This window comes from Cheilinus undulatus, linkage group 23, assembly GCF_018320785.1.
Source record: "Cheilinus undulatus linkage group 23, ASM1832078v1, whole genome shotgun sequence".
NCBI lineage: Eukaryota > Metazoa > Chordata > Actinopteri > Labriformes > Labridae > Cheilinus > Cheilinus undulatus.
In genome coordinates, this window is record NC_054887.1 from 30632488 (window position 1) to 30651487 (window position 19000).

General features: G+C 37.6%; 1 protein-coding gene across 1 annotated transcript; it reads right to left on the bottom strand.

The window, feature by feature from the left end:
• Positions 1-5904: 5904 nt before the first annotated feature.
• Positions 5905-18573, bottom strand: LOC121505470 (rho GTPase-activating protein 8-like). Its single transcript, XM_041780839.1, has 13 exons — positions 18474-18573; positions 17674-17726; positions 14598-14741; positions 11348-11435; positions 10728-10859; positions 9625-9711; positions 9445-9543; positions 9255-9365; positions 9078-9151; positions 8723-8800; positions 8196-8324; positions 6844-6947; positions 5905-6761 (listed from the first exon to the last, which is right to left on the bottom strand). Exons 2-13 carry the CDS (start codon positions 17711-17713, stop codon positions 6564-6566), a joined length of 1284 nt encoding a protein of 427 aa, XP_041636773.1. The 5' UTR covers positions 17714-17726; positions 18474-18573; the 3' UTR covers positions 5905-6563.
• Between the last annotated feature and the right edge of the window lie 427 nt (positions 18574-19000).

Genomic DNA, 19000 nt, shown 5'->3' on the forward strand with positions numbered 1-19000 from the left:
ACTTTTTTTATTTACTGGTCAAAAAAAGAGTGAAACACAAAATAATTCATAAAGTATTTACTGATTGCAACCTGAGATATTTTCTTTTTAAACTCAGACTTTTGTCCACTTACCAGCTGTAAAAACTCCAGATTTGGATCAGAGTTTGGCTAAGTTTGACCTTTAGTGTGTCAAAATATTGCAGCTTTGAATGCAAAGGTGCACAGACCCGTAATACTTAGCAGTGAGTAACTTATTAGGGTATGGCCCCACTGAATCTATCTGGCGAGCTGATGGAGCGTTGTGTCCCCCTGTAGGTAGTTGTAAGATGTAGCTACTAATAGCAAACCAACGCTTCATTTTCATAGATGAATTTTGCATAATAAAAGAGAAATGTTTTATGTGTAGCTTGTGTCCACTGGAAGCACAGGCCGGCACTTTTGCAGCAGCTTTTCTCTTACTATGTGAAATTCATCCATGAAATTTAAATGTTGGTTCACTGTTTAGTACCTGCACCTTATCCTGCTCAGTTTTAGTGAAAAGACTAAGCGGAGTTCTGCTGAGCATGACGCTCCGTCAGATCGCTGTTGGGATGGATTCAGTGCGACCGCATCGTCAAACAGTCCAGATGACCTGATGAACACTGAGTTCATACAACAAGCAGAAAAGCTAAATCATCAGCTGTTTTCCTGTTTGATAAAAGAGCTAACTGCATTTTGTTGTTTGATTTTTAAGAAACTGAATGAAGTGAATCAAACCCCTGATTTGCTCGCTGTATGAAGGCAGAGTTCATTCCCCCACCATCATTATAAACCTAGAGCCGAATGCACACAGTATCTGAAATTAAAAATACATAATGCGCTTTATTAGAACACAGAGCCTGGAGGGTTTTTAACTGCTAATCATATTACTCCTATCATTACATGAAACTCTACAGCTCCCTTCCTTGTCTGAAATTAACACTAATTTCCTTAGAGAGAATTACATGACAGCGTAGAAGGGTCATTTAAAAATGAGCCATACATTTGTGAGAAAAAACTCAGAATTCTCTGTTATTTCCATCTGAATAGCTCTAATTAGCATGCTTATGATGATGTGATCAGTGGTATTGTTAATGCAGAGAGGACTCTAAGTGCGGTCAGCTCTATTCAGATGTGTAATGCAAGGTAAAAATCAGTGGTTCTCAACTGATCATGCACCAGGACTCACCCTCATATGAGAAATCATGACCTAGATTTTGAAAACAGTTCACCCACTCCAGTCTATATGAAGTAAAATGTTGACATTTGGACCCTAAGAGGGAAAAAACATGACCTGTTTTCGAAGTATACATGAATGGAGGATACCTTTACCTTCATTAGCTGACAAGCTACGCTTTAATTAACATTACTACATGAGCCTAAGTGGCTAAGTTAGCTTTAACAATGTGAGCTTTAGCAAACATAAAGCTAACGTAGCTAACATTCCTGCATATGTTAGAGCTAATTTGTGACCCAAGCTTTCAAAACAATAGCTACGTAGCTTTGTTATCTATAGTTAAGTTAGCTTTAGCAACGTGAGCTTAAGCAAACATAACTAAAGCTAGCATACCTACGTAGCACACAGAGCTGCCTTTGAGCTTAGCCTTAGATGCAGTAGCTATGTTGCTCTCTTATCTACAGCCAAGTTAGCTTCAGCAACAAGAGCTTTAGCAAACATAGCTACAGCTAATGTAATTACGTAGTTAACATACCTATGTAGCTTACAGAGCTGCTTTGTAAGCTTAGCTTTAGATACAATAGCCATGCATCACTGTTATCTATAGCTAAGTTAGCTACAGCAAGGTGAGCTTTAGCAAACTTAGCTAACGCTAACATAGCTAATGTACTGCTTTGTGAGCTGAACTTTAGATACAATAGCTATGTAGCTCTGTTATCTGAGATTTAGCAAATTAGCTTAAGCTAACATACTTCTTTGTGAGCTTAGCTTTGGATACAATAGCTACATAGCTCATCTATAGCCAAGTTAGTTCAAGCAATGTGGGCTTTAGCAAATGTACTTTAAGTTAACCTAGCTACATAGATAATGTAGATAGGTAGCTTCAAAATTCAGTTTTGGTCCTGGAAAATTTGGGACTTTTAATTTGAAAAATTCTGAATTCTGAGTTTCTTAACTTTATGGCTCTTTTTTACCTTTTATTTTCAGATATGATGGCCCTCATGCACTGTTGTAAAGTTAACTAAATCTCCACTGAAATCAATGCTTAAACTCGGATATTTAACACTTAGTAGCGCTCAGCATTTCAAACATTTGCCACAACAAATCTGACACTGATTTTTTAAATGTTTGTCTCTTGATAAATCACATTTTTATCATAAAGTTGGACTTTTCTTTCGAATATGTTTGCAGATCTTGTTCTAAAAGAGGCAGGATGCCTTCTTTAAAATCTGCCTTACAGAAAAACTGATTGATGCCGTGCAAAATTTGATCTGATGCATGCCTGCAGCTTTTATTGAGTGTCTTTATGCACATGAAACAGCTCATTAGTTTGATGTTTGAAGATGTCAGTGTTTTGCGTTTTACTGCTTGTCAAAAAAATGATCGCCCAAATACCACTTTCCGCTTTACAGAGCACCCAAACTTCTGTGCATCTTTAAAGCCAACATGTATCTTCTTAACAGTACAAAGACCATTAAAGCAAGCACATTACTGACCTTTATAAGGAGTGTAGATGATCAGCTGACTCCTCCAGGCTCTGTCCGTCAAACAAACAGCAAACAAGCAGAAACATGAACCTAACATGCCTTTTAAACGAATAAAATCATGATCAGTGTTACAGAATGTACCATGAGAAGCATATCCAGTCCTCACCTTAAAGAATGAAACCATATCAGCGCTCCATGCCGCCTCCACCTTTCAAACCTCCATCATACTCCTGCATTTAAAAAAAAGAAAAAAACACCCTCCACCTGAACCTCCTCATCCGTTTCTAGAAATCTTCTCCGGGAGAAACTGTGCAGTGCTTAAACAGATCTATTTTAATACACGACACAACATTTGAACAAAGAAGAAAAAAAGTTAGAACATTTTTATATTCTTTTATCAAGGAGCAAAAAAAAAGAAACAGAACATTTTTGGGGTTTTTTATTGTTTGCCAGTTCTGCATTCTGACTTCTAGCTTGCAACGTGCGATGTGTTATTTTTGCCATGAGGGGGCGACGAGGAGACGACGATGACGACACGTTTAGATGGAAAATAAAATGTCTGTTTGAAGTAGAAGTTTTTTGTTTGTCATTAATAAGGGGACTGTCCAGTGGATAGTGTGTATAGGAAAGTGTTTGTCTTAAATATGCCAATGTAGTTTTTTTCTTCTTTATGATGCATTAAAAGTGGATCGATGGAAGTTGGTAAATGATTCAAGAGTAGTCTCACTTTTTTGTACCAAGTTCTTACGAAAAATGGAATCATTAATAAACAAAATTCAACAACAAAACGTCCGACTCCAGAATCTGTTCTTATCTCAAACACACACCATCATATTTATATATTTATAAAGTTGGAAAAATAGCCCAAATGGGTTCATAATGGCAAAAAAAATGGTGAGAATGTGGTGAAATTAGATTTTAAAAGTGGCAGAAATGGGTTAGAAATGCCAAAAATTAGATAAAAGTGGCAAAAAAAAAAAACAAAAGACAAGAATGGGCTTATTAAGTGGTAAAAGGGGATTTGAGAGTGGCTGAAATGACGTTTAAGTGGCAAAAAAGGTGGAAATTTGGGGAAATGGGATAAAAAATGATATAAACTGGCAAAAAAGGGTAGTTGATGCAGAAATAGTCAGAAACTGGCAAAAATTGGCATATCATATTGTGAGATGTGGCTTCAAATGTGGCAATAATATGACAACAAAACAAACAACAAGCAGAGAGTTGCATGATTTGGTTTAGAAGTGGCAAGAACAGGAAGAAAAAAGTGGTGGAAAGGGTTTAAAATTGAGAAAAATGGGTTTTAAGTTGCAAAAATTGGTGGGAAAAAATGATGAAAAAAGGGTTAAAATTTGGCAGAACTGATGTAAAGTGGCAACAGTGTAAGTCAAAAATGTTCTTAAATTTTTTTAAGGCATCTGGAGAGCCCCTCTCAGTGTCTCGCGACCCCCAATAGGGTCCCGAGCCCAACGTTGAGAACCCCTGATTTAGGGAAGCTGACATGAATTTCATGCTCAGAGAAATGAAGATCCTGCATCTCCTGGATAGGAGGAAATATAATAATAGCAAAATACTTTAGAAATTATGTTTAGGAAGAACAGAACTGAGACCAAAAGCAGATCCTTGCTGAGTAAAAGCTTGTCTCAGTTTTCTTTTCAAAGAGAAGAGGAGAGTACAAGCATGTTTTTCAGGTGAAACAACTCCACAGCTTACAGCACAGTCCTGACCAACGTCTACGCCACGTAGAAAATAAAACAGGAAGTTTTAAAACTTCTAAAAAGGATCTCCTGCTCCTTGGTGTTTTATGGTAAACAATGTTATGGTGCATCGCAGCCATCAGAGTACTGAAGCAGACAGGAAGTTTGTGTTTTATGCCATGTACTCATGGAGAGAAATCTGCTCATTCACAGAAGCACATAAGGTTTCTGCAGAAAAAGGATTGTTAAAGGCATGTAAACACATCAAATCAGAGGATTAACGTTACCTGATTATCCCCAGTTATCAGATTATTTTGATCTCATCAAAGTTTCTGCTGCTTTCTCACTAGTTTGCCCTTATACCTGCACACCTAGATACTGCTTTAGTCCTAGATTCACTGCTTTTATTGGCCGATTTGTGCCCAATATTTTATGGTATTTTAGTCTTACTTTACTCATTATACAATGTTTCTTTGCACTACATAGGTAAAGTATTTCCTGATCTTGTAACCTGAGTTGGGTCCTAAGTTTAATCACCTTTAAGCCTTTCTGTAGTAATACCTCTCTTTTTTGCCAATGCTATAGTCATATTAACTCCTCCCTCACACTGGTCTATTTATAGCCCTTTGCCAAGCTTTTCGACCATACTGCATCCATCATTTCCGAGTCTTTAAGTCCAATTTCCTGACATATTTTGCACTAGTTAGGTAAGATAATTCCCAATCTTCTAACCTAAACTGGTTCATATGATAAATAACCTTTAAATCTTGATTCAAACAGTTATGTACCAGTCTTTTAGCCTGTTTTAGTTGCAAATTCCCTTTTTAACCAATAGGTATAGTCGTATTTCAGGCTGCACGTCAGTGCAGGGAGTGCTGTTGCCTCACAGCAATAAGCTTCCTGGTTCGCTTCCCGGTCAGGACTTTTCTGTGCAGAGTTTGCATGTTCTCCCCGTGCTCTCGTGGGTTCTCTCCGGGTTCTCCGGCTTCCTCCCATCACCAAAGACATGCTCATTAGGTTAATTGGTGACTCTAAATTGGTTGTAAGTGTGAGTGTGCAATTATCGTCTCCCAGTTCCCACAGCCAATCACAGCTCTTTCTCTCAACATAGCGGTGGAAGAAAAGAAATGGCAATTAGATTATTTTTGTAAATAATTCAGCCCTAATATTTACTGATTTTTTACAAATAAACGGGGCCAAATACCTCCTGGTGGTCCCATAAGGTGCATCCCTTATTTATTAAATCCCAAACATTTATCGTTATCAGTGTTGTGATATTTTAACTGTAAAGTAGAAAAATATGCCACAAAATGCAAACTGGTTTTGTTTTTTCAAGTACAGCGAGTCACAGTAAGGAACTAATTTTTACTATTTTAGGTTAACTTTACCTTTCAGGACATTAAACCCTTGTACCAGATATGAAACAGAAGCTATTTCCCATAAAATGACCAAAATTCAGCATACTTTTTTATGTTGATAAATGATGGTTTACAGTCTAATATTTAAAAAAAAATGAACTTCAATGGAAAAACGGTTCTTATAACAGGTATTTGTCAAAAGTCTTTATAAACAAATGTATTCCTTTAAGCATCAGACATTTTTTTCAAGTGTAAAGGTTTTAGTAACAAGAATCTTCTCAGACACATCACTTCTTATCAGTAACAGCTCAAGAGAAATAAAGATGTGAAGATTTTAATTATATTACTTTAAAAGGCTAAGAAATTAGTGTTTTGTTAAATTTTTTAATTACATTTGTACAATTTTGACTGAAAAATGAGACAAGATTGTTCTCACTTCTGAAAGACATGAGAGAATCTCCTGATTTAGCACCATAGATTTAGCTTAAAAAAAAAGTTTATAAAATTCTAGTAATGGATCAAACATGATTTCTTCTAACAAAGCCTCTTTAAGTAGATAAAACTACATGCAGATAAATATTTGTGTTAAAAGGAGCTGGAAAATATCTGCTCGGTTTTAGACATTCGTCACGTCCAGATGAAGGTGTAAAAAACTTAAAAATCAGACTCTTTAAAATCTTCAGGATTGTCCTTTTAGTCTGATGAATGTCCATAGAAATAGTCAGAATACTTTTGACTTGAGACCCAGGTGATGCAACATAAAAAAATCAGCGGTAAAGGGAAAAAAAAAGTGACAAAAAATAAAAATATATTCCACAGGATGAGTGTCCACCAGGTGTTGTGTTGATTCAGGGCATTACCTGAGCAGGTGGGCAGCGGGAGCCAAACACGGCGGGGTAATGCTCGATGAGGATCTCTGCAAAGATGTTGACTGGGGTCAGAGCGCTCAGGGAGATTGAACCATGGCGAGGCCACACCAGGTTGACCCCGAACACACAGGCCAGGTTAGACGGACTCATCTTGTTGACGATGCTCTCCTGCGACACCTGAACCATCGAAATCAGAGATATTATTGGAGTATTTTTAACAGGTACATGGAGGAAGTCTGTTGTAAATCAGCAGACGTACCATGTGGAGGAAACAGAGCAGAAACTTTGTCACGATGAAGTTATGTTCAGGAAGACCTTCGATGATCTGCTTACACCTGCTGACCCTCAGACTGCTCTCCACATCTGAAAAACACAGTTGAGATCATGTAAAAACAACACAGGATACAAAAAGTCACAAAATTTTTATTCTTCTTCAGGCTGTTTATCCTCTCCTCTACCAAATCCTTTTTATCCTACAACTACCTTCTCTGTTCCCACCTCTTCCTCTTCCTCCCTCCTCATATCCTTCCTCCTTTTCTTCCTTGCTCAGCCTCTGCCTCCTGACGCTCTTCCTCATTCTGCATGCATGTGTAACAGCTGCACTTCTCTCAATGAATGGCAAGGTCCTGGCATTGATACTGCTGAACAGCATCTGTGATCCTCTTCTCCAACACCAGTGGCCTGAACAATCAGGTTTCAGACATCTACAATAGACCGCATCCTAGCACGCTGGGTCCTCTCTGAGCAGTTTCCAGAGAGTGCTGTGAAGTGTGGCTGACTTCTTCCTAGTTCATCCTGGCCTAAGGTTTAGCTCCTACACTCTTCAGTACCTATATGGACTGGACAATGTGCCAGGTAACAGGGGTGGTGAACTGTGGAGTGTCATTGGGTCATGTCCAGATCACTGATCTGCTGATGATGCCGTGATCCTTTTGGAGACTGGAGACTTTCTTGTGGGGGATCTTAACCTGCTGAGTGAGGGGCTGAAACTTTGGGAACGCACGTCCCATGGGCCAAAACAAAGATACTCAGGAGAGCAGGGATGGGAAGGGTCGGCTGATGGAAAGGAGAGAGGCAGCTGTGCCACTAGGGGCACCTGGCATGCTTCTCCTGGGTCTGATTCCGCTGGGTGCCTGGTGGGTTGGACCAGACCTCTGGGGTGGCCGTGTGCGTCATTGAGGGGTCAGCTGGGAGGATATCTAGGGAAATGGGGCAGGGGCCTGGATGATGGCCATCAGGAGGCCAGAGCGGTGCATGACCAAGGATGCCAAACCGGCATATGCTCCAATACCAGACCTCATCATGCATCCTCACCACCCTCTTCTTTCTATTTTATCTTCAAAGTCTAAGAAAATCTGCTCAACCTCCTTGCTACCAAGTCATTCTCTTTTCAACCATCCTCCTCTTCTTCCTGCATCCCAATCATCTCATCCCTCTCCTTTTAAATCATAAACCACCTTTCCATCGTTAAAGGTCTCCTTCTTTTCTTCTCCTCCTGCCTCCCCCAAGCCTTCTTCATCTCGCCTCCTCCTCATTCTCATCTTGCCTTCTCCCCTCTCTCATCTCTCTCTCCTTCTCTTCCTATGATGCCTCCTCCTCCTCCGTACTCACTGAGGAGCTCCTGGACCTGGTTGTAGACTCTGAAGGTGAGCAGAGGTTCTGGGAGTTCTCTGAGGAATGTTTTCAGGATCACAGCGGGAACATGAACGTCTGAGAACTCGTCAAAGGTCACGGGTTTACCTGACAAAGGTCAAGCACAAACAAACTTTATTAACAAGTCGAAGGTGAACAAATAGGGTCACTGATTTACATGTCTTGTATTCATTCAGCCCCAAATTTTTTTTAGAGGAGCTTTACGCACAATTTAACTGATAAATTATGGGTCAGACAACATGAAATTAAAGAATAAGAATCTTCACTCCTTGTTTATATAAAATTAACTTGTGTTAGGACGGATGCATGTTTGGAAAATGTTTGTTTACATTCTCATCTGTGTGTTCAAAGCCAGTCTAGAGTTTGATACAGTTGCGCGTTTGTTGTGCTCCATCTCTGATACCATCGCTCACTCTGATCTCCTCTTCCTGCTACTGAGAGATTACAAAAGACCCCTGCCTCTGAGATAAGGAGACCCCACTCACCCAGGTTGTAGAGTTTCTGGACATCTTTGATGATTTGAACCCGAGCTGAGCGTCTGAAGATCCCCTCTGTCCTAAGACCTGCACCAACATAAAAACATAAACACTTAAAACCAGAGAAGCAGAGAGATTATATGAAAATCAAAGAGAGGGACTGAGAAAAACTCTCCTCTAATAAAGCTTATTGCAAAACTGAGAAACTCTGATTTTTATTATTAGTCATGAATTCTATAGACAATGAGCCATAATTAGGGATGCACCTAGCAGGAAAATTTCTGATATGTACGACCACTATATTGTCTGTTTGTGGATTTATAGGAAGAACCAGTAGTCCTACTCAGCTGAAGTCCTCACTCACCTTTCTCCTTCAGGTAGGTGACGGTCTGAGAGATGACTGGGGGGATCACAGCATCTCGGTTTTTCTCTCTGATGCTGCAGAACAAAAAATGGTTTTATGGCTCATTTAACAACTTAACGACTGTAAAATTCACAATAATCTGTCAGGGGTTTGGTGCAGAAGGAGACAAACACTCACTACTGCAGACTGACACCAAACTGCTGCGTGGGCAGCGGGGGTCGAGGTGGGGGCTTCTTCACTGAAGGAGGGGGTCCTCCTTTCTGAGCTGCTCTGAGCTTTTCATCGTGTCTAAGAGAAAGAAACAAAACCCTGTTATCTATAAGGTCCTCAGGCGTTTGTCTGGATCAGTCTGAGTTGGTGAGCGTACCTGACGACGTCTGCAGGGATGACGAGCTGCTCGTAGTTCAGGTGCTCTCTCAGCTCGGCCAGGTAGTTCACGTACGTCAGCTTCTTTCCAAACTTATGACTTTGGACAGAAATGGAGTATAAGTTTAAATGAGAAAAGAGACGGTTTAAGCTCCTACAGGTGAGTCTGACGTGTTTCTACCTGATTAGAGGTTTGAAAATGTTCCAGACGATTCTGATGAAGTTTGTGGGATGAACGACGAAGAGAGTCTTCAGATTCTTCTTGTATCTGCAGGAAAATAAACATACAGCTGCTAAAACGCTGGATCTTCATTACTTAGCTTCTAGCTGATCTTTGAGATGCGGATTTTAAAGACTCAAAAAATCTATGTTGATAAAAACATGCTTTCACACTTGTGAGGTTTAGAAAAGTCTGGACATGGGAAGGAAGATATTTTTCAGGTACTACTGTTGGCATGCAGCCACATCCTTAACTAGAATTTTCTCATAGGACGGCCGCGCCGCGCACCGAAGCGCTGCGGGCTTGCTCCAACCAAAGGCGAGTGACCTCGCCCACTGGAAGTGTGTCTAGAGCGCTGCGCCACAGTGTGCAGCCCTGGTCAGTAGACAGAGATCACAAGAGAACTGCGAGTTCACACAGGAATACTATGTCAACAGCAGATGATTTTACCTTTGGGGCTTAATTTATCATCCTTTTCGGTAGAAATCCATGATATTATTGCTTCCGCCACTGGTTGCATTGGCTATTTAGTTTTAATTAAGGGTTTTGCACTGAATTTCTGTAGCATTAATAGAGGACACTCATGTGCACGTTTCTGGCTGCTACAGTGAGCAGACTTCTGCTAAGAGGCTTGAATCGTCCGTGTTTGTGTATTTAACTTAAATCATCCTGTGGAGTATTTTGAGACAGTTTTGGAATACAAGTTTTTTTTGTGTTTTTTAAACCTTCAGCAGCCCTGGAGTGGATGATTGCATCAGATACACTGGGGCACATGTATGCTAGGACTTCCAGGTGGTTATTGTACTAATGATATTTATATTTTCCTTATTTGAAAGTTAAAAAAATATACACATGTAACACAAAATCCTAAAAAAAGAAATGAAAAGGATGCATAACATGTAAACAATGAAGCAATGTTCTCTGATTTTAAAGGTTAATGGTGATACATTTGTATAATCTAAGGCCCTTTTCTTCATAGAATTCCCTAAAAATGTATTTAATAAAAGCTAAATCTACCACGAACTAAATCACTGGCTTTAAATTGGACAGCTTGGTTGCCGTACTTTCTGTCGAACTCGCTGTAAGCTTCTCGTAGCCACTTCAGCGATGGTTTGTTGCTGCTCCTCAGTCCGTGATGGAAGTAAACCAGGATGTAGTCCATCTCCACGTACTGGTCCAACATGAACTTCAGATACCTGCAGGAGGAAAAAGGCAGCACAGGGACAATTACTCCCACATATTTAAGGCCCTTCTGTTTTACTGAAGTAGATCCTTTCCCTCTTTTAAAACAGGTGAATAATTCTGATTTTATAAGGTGTTATGTTGCTGATTTGACCCATTAAAATGAAAAATTTGAGGGGTTTAGGGTGGAGTCTTCACATACTTATAAAAGCTACAATCTACTCTTTTTATTTATAGATATAAATTTATTCTATTTTGATGCTTTCAGTTAATGTAAACGATAATGTTAATGTCCTGTTTATTCAAGCTGAATTATGCACTGTAAGTCATTTTAAGAAAATATGTAGGAGATCTTTGTGCTTCTTCCTCCATTGTCTGAGTTCAAAAATCTTGTTTCCGACTGAAGGCTCACTGATGCTCTCTCAGCTCTTTTTTATATTTTGAATGTAAAACAGTGTTGCATTTAAGATAGCTTCATAAGAGTGTTTATCTGTAAACGTACTCAAGCAGGCGTCGGTGGTTCAGCTGGTGTGATGGAGGCAAACAGCAGCTGCTGAAGACGATCAATTTCCTGCCGTAGTTGTCGTCACCTGGAGACAAAAACAGATGATTTTAAGACGACAGTTTTTTTTATTGAGGGTATTTTTTCTTCTCCCAGTCAATTAGGGGCACAGTTTCTCTTTTTAACAATATACAGTCATGCGTGTAAGTTTTAAGCACGTAGCGTGCTCAGGATTCGTCATGGGGTCCGATGTACCACAACCAGGGCTGGAGAGAGGGTGAAGGCAGCCAGAGTCAAGCCTGACACATGTCAGCACACATGAGTGTTGCCCGGCAGCTTGATGGCATCTCTTTTGCCTAGGTTGTTTCATCCGTGGTAAAATGCCCAGAGACTGCTGGTGGTTTTTGGGCTACTAGAGGCTCATGGCAACCCTACTACCTACCCAGAAGGTACCCTAGTCCATGCTTCCGTCGTTATCTTTTCATTTTTTTAATTTTACCATTCCCCTGTTAATATGCAAGGACATCCAGAGGTTGTGTCAATCCTTCTTAGCGCCTGATGGCGCCCTCAGGCAGCTTACTCGACACATCTACGTCTTATTTCAGCCTCGATTGGTGGCCTAAACGTGCCTAAGCATTCTGCACAGCGGTTTTTATTTTGACAGCTATTCTTAATTTTTAGTCTTAGTCTGTTGATCACGTCTTTTAGTTTTAGTCACATTTTAGACATTTCTACCCTTTATAGTTTAAGTCTTTGTTTAGTTTTAGTCAATGAAAACATAAAAACATTTTAGACTAGTTTAAATCCAATAAAAAAAGTCCTCACATTTTAGTCTTTAATTCTAGTCCACGCATATATTTTCTTGCGTAAATCTGGTACCAAATCATGGTAGTGTGTTCTCTGCACCCTACCAGACCTGGGGTCCCTGCTTTCTACAGCTGAGAGGCAGAATAGATTCAGCTGCATTGTGTTTTGACAGATTTACCTACAGTGGAGAAATATCATGGTTTTTGAATGTCCTACGAAAACTAGTCTAGTTTTTGTCATCATGATGAAAATTGAACTTACATTTTTGTCAGTTTTAGTCATCAGAGATCTATTTTTGTTAGTCTTAGTCTAGTTTTCGTCATGGAAAAAAAGGCTGTTGATGAACGTTTTCAGTCACAGTTTTAGTCGAAGAAATCAACACTGCTGCACAGTACTGTAAGTCAACAATGTTGAGTTCTTTCTTTGTTCTAAGGACCCTGAAAGTTGCTGTTTGATGCTATTAAAAACATGTATGAGGTAAGAACAGGTGCCGAAATTTGTGGTTGGTTAGAAAGTTAGGTATACTGACAGCAGAGTTGCTGCATGCTTTCTGAAAACAAAGATGTAGGATTTTTTCAAGAGACAATCAAAGAATACTTAGCCTAATTTTCCTGCAGCGTGTAGGGTTGATGATTTTTGAATTTCTTTGGAAACTCAGCAGCTTTGCTTCCCATTGTCCCAAATTTTTCATCTTGCATATTTGCAAGTTCCTTCATGATTGTTGTCCATGTATTTATTCTTTCAATTTCATCTTTCAGGCAAATTTCCTTAAAATTAATTTCCAATTTTCTTGTCTTTTGTATCCAATGCTATCCTGATAATGCCATGAATTGCATGCATATAAACAAGCATTTTCACCAGGGCTGAACGATTTTGGAAAATAATCTAATCGGGATTTTTTTCCCCCAATATTGTAATTGCGATTTGATGTGCAATTATTCCTTAACTTTCTTTAATTCCTAAACAAGGGCTGAACAATTCATTAAAAACATCTAATTCTGATGATTTTCACTTGTATTGAAAATTGTATATGAATTGTTGCATTGAAGGTTTTTTTTTTCCATTCTTATATTTAGGAAGAAAAATGTACAAAAATGAAGAAGGTAGGATTTTTTATAAACTATTCTACAAAAAAATGGTACCTGAATGATTGCATGATATGTCCTGCATAACATCTCTGCTGCAAAAAAAAAGTTTCAAACTGGTATTTTGACCAAATTTCAGATCAAAGAAATATTGCACCTTTTGCGATTTGAAAGGTGCAGCAGGTCATATTGCAATTTAATCTTATTTTCGATTAATTGTCCAGCCCTAATCTTAACACAAAATAATAAGTTATTTCATATTTAAGAATTCAGTCAAAGTCCTAACTTTAAATTTATGACCTCTCATAAGAACAAATACACATTTTTGGGAGATTTATTGACCTTAAATTTAAAAAAAATGATGTACGACATTTAAAAGATCCGCAAGAACCTTATACCAGGCATTTTCAGTCACTTCCTATTAGTGCTTAATGATTTGGGAAAATAATCTTATTGCGATTATTTTTTCCAACATTGCAATTTAATTTGGGATTATTTTTTTTATTTTCTAAGTTCCTCATCCTATGCATTTTCAACCAACACAAGCAATAAACCATTTTATATTTTAACCAGCAAAAGTCATAGATTAAACTACAACAGAAAGATTTTGAAAACATATTCAAGTGCAATTATTTTGACTTGGACCAAAAATTCAATATGACTTGTCGCATTGAAGGGAAAGATCTTAGCTCTGTCATTCTTAGTATGCATAAGAAAAACTTAAAACAAATTAAGGAAGGTAGGATTTTTTTAAACTATTCTAAAAAATGACACGTTTGCAAGATGGGTAGGACATATCACATCTGCTGCAAAAAATGTATCATACTGGTATTTTGACTTTCATTTTAGGTTAAAGACATATTACACCTTTTGCTATTTATAAAACTGCAAGAGGACATATTGCGATTTAATCTAGATCTCGATTAATTGCCCAGCCCTACTTCTTATCTTAGTTAACAGATTTTTTTTTGATGAATGAATGTTTCACAAACACCAAAACTAAGTCCTCTGGGTGCTGTTTACTTCTTCTTTGAAGGCCAATGTCATAGAAGAAGGGCACGATAATATTCACTTTAAACAAGCAGCTAAAACATTTATTTTATTTGAATCAACCAAAGTGATTAATAATTATATTATATTGTATTGTTTTCTCATTATGGCAGCATTTGTCCCTTTTTGACCACTAGAGGGCAGCAGAACAAGCTATGATCAAAAACGTCTGACACAATTCTCTTAAAGCAACATGTTTTTAAATAGTTTTGATGTCCAAACAGAAAGGATTTGTGCTGCAATCAAACCAAACTTTAAAATGAGAGATTTTGATCCTAAAATCAAACAAAGAGTTTTTTTGTACTGACCGCAGACCTGGATGATGCCGTGTCGAGCCACGTCATAATACGGGTGAGAAGGATCAAGACTGATGGAGCTGCTGGGGGGACCTGCTGGACCGTCTGTGACACACATCTGATCCTCTTCATCCTCCTCTTCCTCTTTCCTTAACTCTAAAAAGAGAAATAAAGCATTAACAATCACATTGTTACAACATAGGAAGTTTCCAAAGTGAGTTATTAAAAAACAATGTTAAATGGAAAAATAAACACAGATGGGAAAACACGAGGTCAGTCACTAATTTCTGCCCTGAACCACCCAACATTTTCTAAATGATTTCCTTATCTGCTCGGTGTCACTGTTCCTAAAAATACAGACTATCAGAGAGGAAAGGCCTGGAGCAGAGCCAGAGGACTGGGTGGAAACCCGATTCATGCTCTGTTTTCTGCTCTGGATGTTTATTCTGCTGCACCGAGGGAAGTTTGTGATAAACACAGAGTGGGGCTGATAACGGAGAGGAAATGATCCGCTCAGAGCAACCTGAAAAACTGCTCCGTTTGGTTCAGAGAGGCAGGAAGGGAGGAGGAGCAATCAGAACTACTGCGAAACAGCTGAGGGAATCATACAAATCTAATTAGCGCTATTAAATCCATTTCAGATAAATGTGTACGATATAAACAAAATGTTCCTCCTCTCTGAGGGTTGTTCAGACTTGTTTTTTATTATAATTCTAGTAAAAATCCATCTGAACTGATACCACAGCTACAGTAACAGAAAGCCTAGGCATCCTGAAAAGAATCAGGGCCATTGCTGACACCCATGTATAAAATAGCAATAATGCTGATATTTTTCAGTACATCTTTTGGTGTGAAACGCCCACAATGCCAACATTTAATCTTATCTTTGCCCATGAAAACAGATTAGAGTTTATCTAACAGGAGATTTCTTCTGCCAAACAATAAATCTTTTCTGAATCTGCCACTAAGTATGCTAAACACCAGCGTTAAAACTGATAAGACACTGATAAACATCTGCTACTGTTATCTGTTCATGCTCACATTACTTGCTGGTGGCTGATGTTTGTCAGAAGATCAGATTTTGGCTCCGATGTACACAGATGTAGGTTAAACCATTGCATCTGTGCATTCCCAGTTGGTCTGATTTAAGCAAATGTGTTGCCAATGCCTCAGTGCCATAAGCTTCCAATGTATTTCTACATATTCAGACAGTCCTCTCTCTCTGTTTTGCTCAGGTTTTGGGTAAAAATAAGACTGAATATGTGTGATTTTTACTGCTTTGTTACTTTTTGATAGGATGAACCATTAAAAAAACCTAAGACCAGAAACTGTAACTGGGCTGCCTTGTCAGTAAATCTGCCGATCATTCAAACAGTTTGATTTTCTTTCTTTTCTTTATCCACAGAAGATCACCCTCCCCAATCATTGCGCTAGTTTATATCCATTTCCTCTCACTACTAGTATTTATGTATTAATATTGATCAGGAAAGTAAATCAACTGAATCGTAAATTGGGTTTGGTGTGAAAAAATCGGAGACTTTATTTCTAGGCCAAATATCCCAGCCTGATTAGAAACATACGATAAATAAGTCAGGGATACACAATATTGGAGTTTTGCAGATATTCAATATTTCCAAATTAATTTTAGCCAATATGATAAATAAATGTAGTTTAGACCTAAGACTTCAGCCCTAAACACAAGCATAGACTTTTATGGGTAAACAAAAAATAAACTTACAGACGAAATTACAGATTCATCTATTGTCAATAATAGCTGAAATTTTCATATCTGCTCATACAGATAAAACTGTGCATCCCTTATTTTAGAGTATATCATATACATGTAGTACATTTTCATTATTTCAATAAATATTATCCTAAAAGAATACAAGTTAAAAAGAGAAACTGTTGTCTTTGGATTATGCTCCACTATATGCCTCCATGTAGAACAGGGGTGTCGAACTCAATCACAGCAGGGACCGGGTTCTGGATTCAGGTCTAACCTGAGCCCTAAGGTTAACAGTGTCACCTTTTGAAGCATAAACTCTGAACCTCATTTCACCAGTAATGGAAAAAAAAACTTAGCACTGATGATAGGCTAAATGAGTTTGAAATTAAAGAAAGATACGTTTAAAGGCTCAAAATCTGAGAAAAGTAAATTTTTAGTCCAAAAAGGTCAAAATATGTAATTGAAAAATAATCTTTTTAAAGACAAATATATTAGAAAGAATGTCAAAACCATGAAATTAAAAGTCAAAATATGATCAAATTTTTTAATTGAGTGTCTACAAGATCAAACTATAGGATAATAAAGACAAAGTTAGAAGTTAAAAATATGAGATGAAACACTAAATAATTAGTTAAAAAGGCAAAAAAATGACTTAAAATGTAAAATTATGAATCCAAAAGTTCAGAATATTAGGTTATATAAGAAGTCAAATTTATGAGCTGAAATACTCAAAATACAAAATAAAAAGTAAAAATCCTAAGTTTGAGTCCTAAGTGTGGGATGCAAAATTGAAAATGTGAATTTACAACACAAATTAATTTCTTTTCCCATATTTCTGACTTTTTATCCAAATATTTTACTCCTTACTTTTTTAGATTTCGTGACTAAACAAGGATATCTTAAATCATCAAGGATAAGTTCACATTTTTATACTTGAGGAAATCTGCAGACCTCAGACTGATGGGTCAGTTAGATCAGAAATATGAGATCATCTTCATCTTAATCTTCATATTAAATCAGGCCGGATTTAACTGTTCCACGGGCCAGATTTGGCCCCCGGGCCTTGAGTTTGACACCCCTGATGTAGAACATTTAAAATAAAAGAAAATGCAGTTCAAAAATATAAACAAATGAAATGCATATTAAGAATAAGATGACATTTATATTTAAAATAATGTCACATAGAGGGTGATCGAAAAAAGAAAGCAAAACAAAAACAAACAAACAAAAAAAAATCAGAGTTTCTTTGTTTTTGATTGTATTTTTTTGTGTGTTTTTTTCTCTTGTTCTGCTCTTTAATGAAACAATCAAATTAACTTCTTCAGGTTGAATAAATGACAAGGAATAACTTCAACAAACCTATTTCTGCCAGCTGTTCTAGATCTGACGTTGAGGCCATGTCTGATGGATGTCTGTGGAAAAAAAGGGAGAAATATAAATAAACAGTCCTGACCCTAACATCTATGAACCCTGAGACAGAATATAGTAGAAATAAAATCACTTCCTCCTTAAACAGAGGGGCATTATGACATAATTTAAAAGACTTAAGTCCATAAATAACATTGTAACACAATGATACCATAACTCTTTGGCTTATGAAAAACTTGTACATTTAATTACTTATTCAGTCAAGGAGCTCATATGCAGCAAATATTGACTTTTAAAATACTGATACCAGAATACAAAAATATTTTTAATATATATCTACAAAATGAATAACGAAAATAAACAAAAGTGTTGCCATTGCTCTGATAAAATAAATATAAAGCAGGATTGAAGGATATTAACAGTTAAAACTTCCTCCATCATCGCTCCTATTTATGACAGTGTTTTTTATTAATCATAAACATGCTCTGATCAAGAAAAACCCACAGAACTGAGTTAATTATTCACAGCAGAGTTGAGATCAACGGACCAACGCACCCCTGAACAGGTAACACGTCAGGTGAATGTGCCATAAACTAGCGGGTAACACGCTAACTGTTACTAGCATCGTAGCAACACCTGAGCTCATTAACAGCCCATTAAAACTCGGATTGTCATCCACGAAGAGCGAAAGACGCGGTTTAAAACCGTCTTTTGAGGTTCACACACGCAAAATATTATACAGAAAGTTCTGTGTGACGATACAAATCAGTAATAACCGGAGAAACACTCACCTGAAGCAGCAGATTTAAGCTAACATCAATGAATCCACATCATCATCCACAGGTAGAAAGTTGATCCAAACTTCCTCAAACAACCGCCTGCTGGGCGCGCATGCGCACATCAAACTCATCTAGGAAGCCCAGAGGGATGGTATTTGTGCGTCACAAGGAAAACACAGATAAATAATTAAAGAAGTACTGAAATACTTGGCAAAACTGGACGAAAAAACATTGCAGTTTACTTATATTTTTCTGCTTAAATTATAACATAAATTTAGTAGTTTACCGTTTTATTTTGACAGTTTATAAACGATATTCCTTGTTACAACATTTTTTTAACAAATAGCCAGTTGTTTTTTTATTGTTGATCTACAATCTTGTTTACCTTTTAGTGGTAATTTAAAGGTACAGTAAGTTTTAACGCCTATTTATAAACAGTATTTTCTACATTTTTGCGTTTTTTTCCACAAAAGAATTAATGGTAATGTATGTGACAATACTGTTTTTTTGTTGAAATTAATATTTTGGCTATATATAGC